Source organism: Phyllostomus discolor, chromosome 9, assembly GCF_004126475.2.
Source record: "Phyllostomus discolor isolate MPI-MPIP mPhyDis1 chromosome 9, mPhyDis1.pri.v3, whole genome shotgun sequence".
In the NCBI taxonomy this organism is placed as follows: Eukaryota; Metazoa; Chordata; class Mammalia; order Chiroptera; family Phyllostomidae; genus Phyllostomus; species Phyllostomus discolor.
The window spans coordinates 36964452-36977370 of NC_040911.2; the positions used below are offsets into that span (position 1 = coordinate 36964452).

The 12919-nt window shown below is 38.2% G+C and overlaps 1 protein-coding gene across 2 annotated transcripts in view; it reads left to right on the top strand.

Annotated features, from left to right (window-relative positions):
• The window catches only part of OSBPL1A (oxysterol binding protein like 1A), a 208100-nt gene that overhangs the window by 61427 nt on the left and 133754 nt on the right, over positions 1–12919 (top strand). For both annotated transcript variants that reach the window (XM_028523968.2, XM_036009197.1), the window contains exons 8-13: positions 2376–2437; positions 2718–2762; positions 3579–3652; positions 3767–3830; positions 8027–8125; positions 9627–9749. In XM_028523968.2, coding sequence (XP_028379769.1) covers positions 2376–2437; positions 2718–2762; positions 3579–3652; positions 3767–3830; positions 8027–8125; positions 9627–9749 — 467 coding nt within the window. The remainder of the gene's footprint in view (positions 1–2375; positions 2438–2717; positions 2763–3578; positions 3653–3766; positions 3831–8026; positions 8126–9626; positions 9750–12919) is intronic.

Sequence of the window (12919 nt, forward strand, 5' to 3'; positions counted from 1 at the left end):
AAAAAAATTATTACAGCAATTATCAAAGCTTAAAAAATGGAATAGTATAATTAATTGATGTACACATCACCATCTTTCAGGAATTATCAATAATGATTGATATGTATAGATAAAAGATGCTATTTTGGCTGTACATATTTTATATTTATAAAACATAAGGGCTCCTTTAAAAAAACAGGACCATGTGATAGTGGCACAACTCTATGAATGTACTAAAAAGCATCGAATTATACACTTTAAATGGGGGGATTGTGTGGTATGTGACTTCCATCTTGATAGAGATATGTAAAACATAACTGTAATAGCATTATCCTATTAGTAATATTCTAATTTCTAAGTGTCATCAAATAGTGAAAATTCAAATTTCCTCGATTATCTTTACAAGTTTTTTCCTTTTAATACTTTGATAGTGTTTTGAACGTGAGTCAGACCAGGTCACTCTCCTGCTTAAAACCCCTCAGTGGCTTTACATGCATCTAAAATAAAACTCAGACTCCTCATACTGGCTCACAAAGGTCTGGCCTACAAAGCCCTCATTATGTGGCTCTGTCTACCTCTCTGACTGTATCTCATGACCACTAAATAGTTTCGACCCCAGGGCCTTTGCATTAGCTGTTCCTTCTGCTGGAATGTCTTTCCCCTTTATTTTCGCAAGGCTTGAATCTCCCTTCCAATTTAAACATCCTTTCCTCAGAGGCCTTCCCTGATTAGTCCCCACTCCTCCAAATCTCCAATCTAAGCTGATTTCCCAGTCACTCTGTGTCTTATCATTCACTTAAAAAAATTGGCATAACATAGTTTATTATCTGCTACATATCCTTTCTATCAATTTATTATCTATTTTTCCCTTTTTCCATCCCCCCTATTTTTTTCTGCCATGTTCACTGCTAAATACCCAGTGCCTACAATATTAATTGGTACATAATAGACTGTTATTCAGAAATATTGATACAAAAATTTTGCCCAACACATATGAGGTGTTTGGTATTTATTAAAAGGTTTTTGTCCATTGAGGCCCACTCGTGGTTGGGACTGCTCTCTGCCTCATAAAGTGAAGGAGATGGTTATCTTCTGGGAAGACAGAGTCGTTTTCCCCTCTGAAAAAGCCTCCTACGTAGATGGTCTTGGCATCTTCCAGGGATACAAGGGCAGGGGCTGAGACCTCTTGAGTCTGGTCTTTAGCTGATGCAGAGAGAAGGCCATGGTTATAACCAGAAAGCCGGGGGTGTAGTTACCTCCAGAAAACGTTGCTGTGAACCCAGCCTGGGTTTCATGATAGAGGAGTGGGTTCCTTAATAATAAAATAATAATACAGGTTTTTAAAAAAGGTTATTTGTAGCATATGTCATCTTACTGCATAAACAGTGTTTCAGTCTGATACACTATTTTGGAAGGGCTAGTTTTTGTTGTGAATTTTTACCTGTAACCTTTGCTTCTGTAGCAATTACAAGCTATCTCAGGTTAAAAGATTATTTTTTTCGGTGTGCATTCTTCAAGTAGTGTCCTGCTCACTTCAGAACCCAGTAATTAACTCTGACAAACAAATTCTGTTCTTTTTTGTTGTTGTTTGGGAAAACATAGAGTGCTTGCATGTGTGAGGAAACCATAACCTCCTGCTGGTTTCATTCTCCATTATCATGGTTTCCTTTGGTCCTCAGTTGCAGATGTCACACCCTTGCTCTGTCCCTCGTCTTTGCTGCTTTACAGTGGCTACCGCAGGCTGAATAATTGCCCCACCCAGATGTCATTAGTTAAGTAACCTGAGACAACGGGAGAATTCGGAATTATCCAGGTGTGCCCAGTGTAGTCACTTGGGTTTTCATAGGGAGGAGGGAGGAGGATCAGAACATCTAGGAGGCTGGAGTGATGCACTTTGCAGAAGGAGGGACCACAGGTCAAGGGGTGTGTGTAGGTGGCCTTTAGAAGCTGGAAAAGGAAAGGAAACGATTCTCCCCTGGAGCCTCCAGAAGGCATGCAGCCTTGCCAACACCTTGATTTTAGTTCAGTGAAATAATTTTGGACTTCTGACCTCCTGAACTGTAAGAGGGTAGTAGGTGCTGTTTTAAGCTACTAAGATTGTGGTGATTTGTGATAGCAGCCATAGGAAAACTAATACAGTGACTTAAGGCAAGAGAGCTCGAGTGATCACAACGTGTACAGAGTGTTCCAAGGTTAATCTGATTTGCGGGCTTAGTATTAGCTATGAAAAGGAGTCCATAAAGAATTGAGATGGCAGCTTCAGGTAGGTAATTTTGGGGGAGAAGAGAAAGGTGGAGGTGATGGAATAATGAAAGAATGTTATGTGCTGCAATTGCAGCATCAATTTATAGTTCAGTTAAGCTCTTGATAGGCTTTCATCTTTGTATTTTATGCAGATCAGAAACCCCTTGACCTTGCCCAGGGGGCTGAAGTGAAGCACATTCTTGTTGGTAATAAGGTATGTAGTAATGGATTACATTTATACAATAATTTTTTGTAAAATTTTTAAAAGGATTTTATTTATTTATTTTTAGAGAGGGAAGGGAGGGAGAAAGAGAGAGAGAGAAACATCAATGTGCGGTTGCTGGGGGCCGTGGCCTGCAACCCAGGCATGTGCCCTGACTGGGAATCAAACCTGAGACACTTTGGTTCGCAGTCCGCGCTCAATCCACTTGTAAAATTTTTTGAATGCTTAAACTATATAGATGTATTTTTAATGAAAATATGTTTTGCAATAGGTCCTCTACAAAGCACTGAAGCGATTTGAAGGCCCTCTCTGGAAGGTAGGCTGGGATGTCTTTTTAACCCGTAAGGCTAGAGAGAAGAAGAATTCTCAGGTGTTCTGTTTTTGATAAGTTTTTTACAATTATTTCAAAAGTACATGTGACTCAGTCATTCTTGGGTTTTGATCAGGTGGCATGGTTGCACTGCTGGGCTTCCGTGGGCGTCCCTCTGGAGCGGTCACTGTCCTGTGCGTTCATGGCCCTCCACCTCTTGGGTGGGCAAGTTTGTGTGGAACGGAGTGGGGGAAGACGCATTTTTCTTACTTAATCATAGGATTACAGTATTATTTTTCAGGACTCGGGAAGAATTTAGTATTTGAATTGTCACAGAGCACACATGCGAAGTCTTTCTGGTTCTAAAAATTTGCCTGCATCTTAGAGTTCAGTTATTTTCTATAATTAACTGTGTTAGAGCATGTAATTTCTTCTGCACTTGCAAACATTCCCTCTGTATGTTTGGGTACATGTATCCTTTTATTGCATAAAATAAATTTAGGATAATCTTTTTGGTTTTTTTGGAAGTTCAGCAGGACTTTGAGGAAATTGTCTTCGAAGCCCCTGATAGTTTTCTTGTAAATGTCCCTGAGCAGCATTGCCAGCCTGTGAGCGATGTTCGGCATTTCTGCTGTCCTGCCACCCTGCAGCGGTGGCGTGCTCGTCACGGCACACAGTCCCTAAGTTTGTGTCCGATCGTGTGCTCATGTTCAGTAGTGCTGTTCAGTTGGGAGACTCAGAACTTTCATAGCTTCCTTTTTTTCAGTCAAGTACTTGCATCTAGATGTGTCAGCTTAGAAAATCTTTGCCATTTTTCTCTAGAGTTCAAGATTTTTTGGCTGGAGATTATTCTGGGTGGTGTTAGAACATGGAGTCCTTTCGTGGTATAGGAAACAGTAAGTATTATGATCATTTTACTTATTAAATTTCAGCATGTCGATTTTGAAAGATTAAAAATTTTCACTTATCTCTTTTCCTTTCACCTTGATCATTTAATATTTATTTTGAAGGCCTGACGCAGTCCGTAAGATTTATCGCCAGGGGTGCAAACACCTAACTCAAGCAATATGCACGGTAGGATGGCACACGCATCTTTTGTTCAAACTGTGAAATCAATTCTGCAAGTGATTTCCTGAACCATTTGTGTAAGACACCTTGTTAAATTTTCGGGTAGAAAGTACTTGAGAACAAGCATTGGGGGTGCTCTTCATTTTAAACCAAATCAACTTTTGTGTACCCTCACATGTTGTGGGATGAGAGAGGATTCAAAAACATTTATAAGAAATAGATGTGTTTGTACAGGGTAGGGCAAAAGTAGGTTTACAGTTCCTATGGAAAATAATATCTTAGTTAATAATAATAAAAGAATAACCTTTTATGTACTCACAACTATAAACCTACTTTTGCTCCACCGTGTGTTTGTGTAGTCTTACATATGTGTGTACATGTGTGTGTATATATATGTATTTGTATGTAGGTAAATCAGGACAAGGGAAGATTTTCTGGTGTTAAAATTTAAAGCATATATCAAAATCAGGATTCTTAGATTTTCCGTATTTACTTCTGGCTGTTTTACTTCTACCAAGCCAGACACAAAGCAAGCTTTCCCTCTTTGGCGATGAGCCCAAGACAGGAGCCTAGACACAGCCTGTCTCCCCCCGCCCGGCATCAGGGTGGTCAACGCGCCACAGCGGCCCGTCCACTCTTAGAGCTGAACCTGCCGTTTCTGGGGAGAATGCTCTCCGTCCAGCGGTGTTCACAGCCTTAGTCGTATTCTGCAGCAGGACAGCCCAGTGACACAAGCTGTCCCTTCACTTTTCCTCATACCCTTCCTTCTCCCACATTGGACCAAGGCCAGGGAACCTCTTTCCAGTCTTACCCCTCTCATCGTTTTGTTTCTTCTTCTGATGCAGTCCTGGCCGTTTTCTTCTGTTCCTGCCCAAAAGTTCCTGCTCTTGATTGTTCTTGTCAACACCAGGGTTCTTCCTCATTTGGGTTCTTTATCTTATTCTTGTCTATCTTCAGCCAAAAACAAACAAGTTGCTTCCCCTGCTCTTTTAAAATTTCTCAGTCTTTGACTTTTCTGGAACTGATTAGCTTCTGCTGTGTTATGCTTTACCTTGTTTTATAACTTTTGTTTCTTATATAAATGTCTACTTAAACCCTACATTTACTAATATCAATCCATAGCAATACAAGCTAATGGGCCTTCATTTAGTGACTGTTCACTTTCTGGTTTCTTTAGGTAGAGTCTTAGGCCATTGATTTGATATCTTTTTTCTGATATAAATGTTTACAACTATTAAATTTTTATTTGTTAAATAAAATATAAAACATACATCACATAAAATTTACTATCTTAATTTTTAAATGTATGACTCAGTGGCATTAAGTATATTCAGATTATTTTGTAGCCATCACCACCATCCCTCTCCAGAACTCTCTTCATCTTCCTGGACAAAACACTGTGCCCGTTAAACCACAGCGCCGCACCCTCCCCTCCCCCCCCCCCCAGCCTGTGGCAGCCACCGTTCCCCCTTCTGTCTCTGTGCGTTTGACCACTCCAGGTGCCTCATATGAGTGAAATCAATACAGTGTTTGTTCTTTTTCAACTGCCTTGTTTCATTAGCATAATGTCCTCAAGATTCATCCATGTTGTAGCATGTGTCAGAATTTCTTTCCTTTTAAAAAAGCTTCAATGATGGTAACACTTAGGAGATAAAATTTACCATCTTAACTATTAAGTGTAAAGTTCAGTAGCTTTTATGCACTCTGTTGTGCAACACGTCTCTGGAACTTTTTTATGTTGCCCAGCGGAGACTCTGTGCCCATTAGACAGCTCCCTGTTTCTCGTACCCCCAGCCCTGGGTAATGCCGTTCATTCCACTTTCTGTTTCTGTGAGTTCTGCTACTTTAGGTGCGTCAGAGAAGTGGAAGCAGGCAGGATTTGTTCTTTTACAACAGCTTATTTCCCTTAGCACAATATCCTCAAGAGTCATCCACGTTGTAGCATGTGACAGGATTTCTTTTTCTGTTGAATAACATTCCATCGGATGTGTCTACCACATTTTCTTTATCCATTCATACATCAATGGACATTTGGATTGCTTCCAGCTTTCAGCTGTTGTGCACAATGCCACAGTTAACCTGGGTGTGCAAATATCTCTTCCTCAAGCTCTTGCTTTCAGTTTTTCTGGATATATACCTAGAAGTGGAATTTCTGGATTACATGGTAGTTCTGTTTAAATTTGTTGAAGAACTCTCACACTGTTTTCCGTGACAGCTGCACCATTTTACATTCCCATCAGCCATGCATGTACCGCAGCTCTAATCTCGGCCATTTAAAGCCCTACTCCCCCCTTTGTGGCTTTTTAGTTTCGTCCTGCTAATTTTGGTAGGTTGTATTTTTATTATCATTTAGTTCAAAATATTTTCTAATTTCTGTGGTGATATCTTCTTTCAACCAATGGATATTTAGATGTGTATTGTTTAATTTCCAAAAAAATGAGTTTTCCTGACTATCTTGTTTTTGATTTATAATTTAATTTCATTTTGATCATTGAACATACCCTATATGATTTCTTTCTTGTCAAATGAATTGACACTTGCTTGTTGGCTCTACTTGTGGACTGTCCTAGTAAATGCACTTGAAAATAATGTATGTTTTGCTATTGTTGATTGTATTTTCCTATAAATATTTGGTTGTCATGGTTGATAGTGTTCAGATTTCCTTTTTTTTTCTTTTTTTTTTTTAAATATAGTCAGGCTAGTTTTTTTTTAAAGATTTTTATTTATTTATTTTTAGAGAGGGAAGGGAGGGAGATAGAGAGAGAGAGAGAGAGAACTATCAATGTACGGTTGTTGGGGGTTATGGCCTGCAACCCAGGCATGTACCCTTGCTGGGAATCGAACCTGCGAAACTTTGGTTCGCAGCCCATGCTCAATCCACTGAGCTATGCGAGCCAGGGCTTCAGATTTTCTATGACTGCTGAGTGAGGGGTGTTAAAATCTCCAACCATGCTTGTGAAATTGTTTATTTCTTGCTCTGTCATTGATCACATACTTCCATATGGTTAACCAACCCATTTATCATTATGTGGTACTTCTCTTTGTTTCCTGTGATACAGATTGTTTTGAGCACCATTTTGCCTGATATTAATGTAACCAACCACTCAGGCTTCGTTACACCTACTGTTGGCATAGTGTCACTTTTCTACTTACATCCTTTCAACCTGTCCGGCACTTTTTATTTTGTCTTCTGTAAATAATACATATTTGAGTCCTTAGTAAGCACTCTGACAGTCTTTGCCTTTTAATTAGATTTCATTTGGGAATGTGTTCCATGTTCTTATCAATGTCAGGTAATTTTGGATTGTATCTATAATACTATGAATGTTAAGTTCTGGAGGTTCTGGATTCTGTTGTTTTTCCCCATTAAGTGTTAATATCCTTTGTTCTAGCAGGTCATTTTCTTGGCTGGGTTTGGATTGTAAACTGTTTCCTGGACAGCAGCTGTAGTCTGCACTTATATAGTCTGTATTTAAATGACTGCTTTGAATTTTTTCTGTGCATCAGAGATGTGAATAGACAGAGTTTGGGGACCCCTCCTGTCTCTTTCCTTTGGGGATTCCCCTACTTTCTATAGTATTTGTGACTCCCCAGCTTTCCATTTTTAATTCCCCCAAACATAAGAACCGTGGGTTTTCCCACATGTGTCCTTGCTGATACCACATGTGTCACCGTTTGGACTGTACTTAGTCCCAGGTCAAAAAACTTGAGGGTGGGAACTTATTTGTAAAGCTCCTTGTTTCCTTTCTTTCAAGAAAATGTGCACTCTCCCCTCCCCCCTCCCATCAGTCTGTCAGCTTTTGTTCACTCTCCAGTTCCTTCAAGTAGTTGCTATTTGATTGACATCTAGGTCTTCATAGTTTTCTGCAAAGGGGTGAGGGAGTTCTCTGGTAGGATCTTGAAGCAGAAATCTTATTTTTTCCATTCCTGAATCCCCTCACTTTCCAAATTTATACTTCAAAAAGAAATAATTGTTTCTTTTTCTTTTTCCCATCTTTATCAATCTTATCTACTCCTCATTCTTTTGCACTCAGTTAAAGAACTCCTTGTTAAAAAGAAGTAATGAACAGGTGGTATTTTAAATGTTACTCTTTTGGATATAATTACATCATATTAATACACTTAATTTTGTATATAAATAATTTAAGGTTATATTTTGTGTGCATGAGTGCAGTGGCCTTACTCACTTCTTTATATCCAAGGTGAAATCCACCGATAGCTGCCTCTTCTTTATTAAATGCTTCGATGACACTCTTCACGGATTCAAGGTTCCTAAGAATAGCCTTCAGCAGTCAAGAGAGGTAATTTTATGGATTCATTTATCTTTTGTAAAGCTTAAAGAACATTTAGAAGCATACAGAATGTATGTTGTATATTAACATCCAAAATCTTGTTGATTGTACCTTTTTAATAGGGGTGATTATATGAAACTTTTTGAAATTTGGCTTACGAATTAGTTATTTAGCAACATGTGCCTGCAGATATTTTCTGTTCGTGTGTGTGTGTGTGTGTGTGTGTGTGTGTGTGTATCTTCTATTTTGCTTCTATCAATGTAAGGGAATCTTTACTGGTTTTGGGAAAAAAGCCTAACTAAATGGCCCCTAAATGGGCCATTTATCTTGCTCTTAAATGGTAGCTGAGGAAACTGAGAACAATAAAATTGTTGCAGTCTCCCAAGTTCTCTATGTCACACAGCTTGTAAATGACAAAGCCTGGACTCCAGTCCAGCTGTTCTGATTTATAACAGTGTATGCAGACTCAGTCTGCTTCCTGATAAATTGAGCAATAGCAGGAAGCAAGAAAATGAGGATTCACATGACAGAAATTCACAGTGCAGTTATTTAATGGAGAGTCCACATTCTTTTAGAGCAAAGCAGTATTTGTAGACCTCTCTCATTTCTTCTAAGTTATGTAAGGGGTTGAAAGACTGTCTTCCACAGTGGTTAACTCTGGCCTTGCAAGAACCCTAAACAGTTCAGGTCATTATTTTCCCAACATTTCATAAAATGGTAAGACATGAACCTGAGTAAATACTGTAAGAAATGAAGGATAAGTAAGACAGGTATTTTTAGGGCAAATAACTTTTTGTGAAATCAGTGATTTTTTTAAAAAAAATGTAGTAAAAGTTAAGTCATGAAGGCAGTTGTTGCTCTCTTAAAGTCATCTGAGTTTCCTGTGCTTATAATTTGATTGCAAGTCAGTAAAATTGTTCCTGGATACATTATTCTACAACAATTTATTCAACAATTTTTATAACCTAGAATTTTACATGAAAAATTCTCCACCCACTACTTAGTTTTCTAAAAATCAGTTAATTATTTTAATCTTCACCCAAGGATGTGTTTATTGATTTTAGAGCAGAAGGGAGAGAGAGAGAAACATCGATGTGAGGGAGAAACACCGATTGGTTGCCTTCCATATGCACCCCAACCGGGGATTGAACCCGCAACCTAGGTTTGTGTCCTGACCAGCAATCGAATCCTCAGTCTTTGGTGTATAGGACAATGTTCCAGTGAACTGAGCAACCCAGCCAGGGCACCCCATTACTGAGTTTTCATAATGTGTTTGAGTATTAATATCAGTGAATATATAAACTTATAAGTGATACCTTTTTAAAGTACTGGGAAATTTTTTTTTAATCTAGACATGTCATTGGTAAGAGATGTGTTTATCATTATTTCATGTTTTTAGACCATGGTATTTTTTTCTCTATGTAAACTTTGTGCTTTCTAGATCATTGTTATATTACCTCTTTTGAGTAAAAATACATTTCACTTTACTTCAAATCTTTGGGTATTTCAGGACTGGCTAGAAGCAATAGAAGAGCATTCTGCTTACAGCACCCACTACTGTTCCCAGGACCAGTTGACTGATGATGAAGAGGAAGATGGAGTTTCTGCTGTGGACTTGAAGGAATCCTTAGAGGTAAATAGGGAAACTTAACCTGACCTTTATAGCTAACTCTGTCATTCAAGTTTTAGCATGAATTTTGAAATTTTTTTTAATGTGAGATTTTGAAATTGAGTTCTGATTATGGAAATAATATTGCTCATTGTCCAGTAATATTCTGTTACTATTTATAATGTCTGTTATAGTAATGCTTATCAAATGTCTTTATGTGCTCTAAAGATGTGGGCATGTGCCAATATGTTTTTGTTCAAATTTGTACCTCACTGTACTTGGATTGTTATTCTATTTGAAAACTGCTGCCAGTAGGGGGAGCATCTATAACTCAACTTGCTGCCCTTTATGACTTCACTGCATATTTCAGAGTTTAAGTAACGCAACCATAGTGATACATTTCCTAGTCAATAGTTTTATTTAAAACCACTTGTAATCTGTAAACTTCGTTGATTACAGGTAAGGTAAAGCATCAGTCATGAATGGAGAGGCCCTCATCTGGAGTGACATCAGTGTCTAATCCATACAGAAATAGCAGCAGATATATTGTAATTGAAATGAAATAGGTATTGTTTCTTGGCATAAATTTTTTGGCTGTACCATTTAAGTGGGAATTGGGTTGGAAGAATTAAAACTAAGAAAGGATGATGAGTTTCAATCCAGATACTTGTGTCAGAGCATATGAATTTGCCTAAATATAATCCTTTCTAATGAAATGAAATAGGACTTGTAAGATTTGAGTGTTTTTAAATCAAAAACTTTAATGAAATTGTTGGATAATACTAAGGAGTTTCCTTAAGGGCCTACAAATTTAAGAGACTTTTAGTCTTTTGATCCCTAGTCTTAATTTATGATGGAACATTAAAGAATTTGAGCTCTTTCATGTCGTTTTGAAGACATTCCCTAGAATTTCTTGATAGTGGCTTCAGAAGGACCACTGCTGTTTCAAAGCCTAATGTGACAACCATAAACATAATTTTCATTTCAGTGAACTTTGTAAAATTACATCTACCAGAGTGTCTAAATGACATTGGAATTGTTTGGGTAAATAAAGAAGGCTTAAATATCTGTAGCCAAAATCATGTTTAACAAGTAAAAGAACTTTGCTACATATTTTAACTTTTTTAAATTTTAATTGTTGTTTCAGTACAGTTTTCTGTCTTTTACTTCCATCCCCACCCCCCCCAGCATATTTTAACTTTTTGTCAGTATTCCCTAAGTTAAAAGACACCCTTCCCCATTCATCCATCCTTAATATATGGTAAAAGATAGAACCTGTACTTACGAAGCATACCAATATCTTTCCAGGATTATGGTAATTTTAAGACTTTTTTAGTAGAAGCTAGTGATAAAGCATACTAATTTAGTAGAAGCTACTGATAAAGTATACTAATTTGCATATCATTAAAAGCTTTCTTGGAGTAATGTTTCTTTTTTGGCATAGTTTTCAAATATTCATGTTCTCAGCCTCAACTATACCTTTTATCTTACTCATTTTGAATATTGTGTTTCTGTGTTAACTTTAAAATCGTGAAGTGTTTACTTTCTAGACTTTATAGCACTTGAAGTCAATAAGACTTTTAGCCAGCATTTAGGGGTTTTCAGGTTCTAGGCATATCTCTGGCCAACAGAATTTAAATGCTGGTTCTGTGAATCTTGATTCTGTCTCAGCCTCTGAAGGTTGGTCCAAAATAGGGAAATCTGCAATGAGCTTTAAAGTCTGTTGGACTGTAGCCTGTGGGAGACTGGCTCCTTGATCTAATTTAGGTTCTTAAGTTGCAAGGAAATTCTGGGACCAGTTTGTGAAACAGATCTTAATGTCAATAGGCTGTCTAAAGGAAGTTAGGAACTCTAGGACTGCAATACTCTAAAAGCATCTGAGTCAACATAAACTAACCTCAACATACTTTTGGACTAGTAAGAAGATCTATAAGAAATTAGGGGAGAAATACATTCACACTGAAAAACCTGACTGTGCTATACGATGTGTTTGGTCTCAGTTGACTTCTACCCAAAGGGAGGGCCTCCAGAAACTGAAAACATTTCTCTTGGCTGTCTGTCTGTCATTGCCTTGAGGTTAGGCCGCTAGCGAGAGAAGAATTAAGACAAGTCATAGAAATATTGGCCTCATAGCAACTTAAAAATATTTCAGGAATAAAAATTGGAGGAGAAATTCAAACAAAATATAGGTATAGAACTGTACAATAGCTACTAGACATGTGTGGCTGTTTATATTTAAATAAATTAGAGTCAAATTAAAAACTCAGCTCCTCGTTTTCACTAGCCACATCGAAGTGCTCAGTAGTCACACGTGGCTGTCACCTTGGTCACTGCAGGTACAGAATGTTTCCGCCATCCTAGACATTTCTGTGGAACACAGCTGGGCTATGCTCTCAGATTTGGGGTGGTTCCAGCAGAGTGGGGTTTTATTTGTTGAAGATATCTTTATTCTGAAGGCTCTGAACCCCTCGCTGTAAGAATGAGCAGTGCTGCTAAATTTTAAACGAATGAGAAAATAGTATCAAACTTTCCTGATGTAAGAATAAGTGATTCATTACAATGAATGTGCAGGAAGAAGAGTATGTATCGACACAGGGCCAATAAATGAAGACTGGCACACCCATACAACAGTGAGGCAGATGTATATATATTGATTTATTTAGACTTACTGTTAAGTGAAAAGGACAAGGTATGAAATGCTTTATCTAATGTGCCGTTACCTGGGACAAGAAAAGTACGGGTGCACACACACAGATTTTTGTAGGCTTAGATCCACCCTGGAAAGATGAGGACTTATTAGCAGTTTTTGCTTTGAAGCTGGAGGAGGGGAAAACAGGACTCGAGGGCTGGTAGATATGTGAGGAGGAGTTGCCTTTCTTTTTTTTTTTTGGGGGGTGATCCTTTTTTTTTTAATATATTTTATTGATTATGCTATTACAGTTGTCCCATTTCCCCACTTCTCTCCCCTCCACCCTGTATCCCCCTCCCACCCACATTTCCCCCTTTAGTTCATGTCCATGTGTCATACTTATGAGTTCTTTAGTTTCTACATTTCCCGTACTATTCTTGCCCTCCCCCTATCTATTTTCAACCTACATTCTATGCTACTTATTCTCTATACCTTTTCCCCCTCTCTCCTCCTCACACCCTCCTGCTGCTAACCCTCCATGTGCCCTCCATTTCTGTGGTTCTGT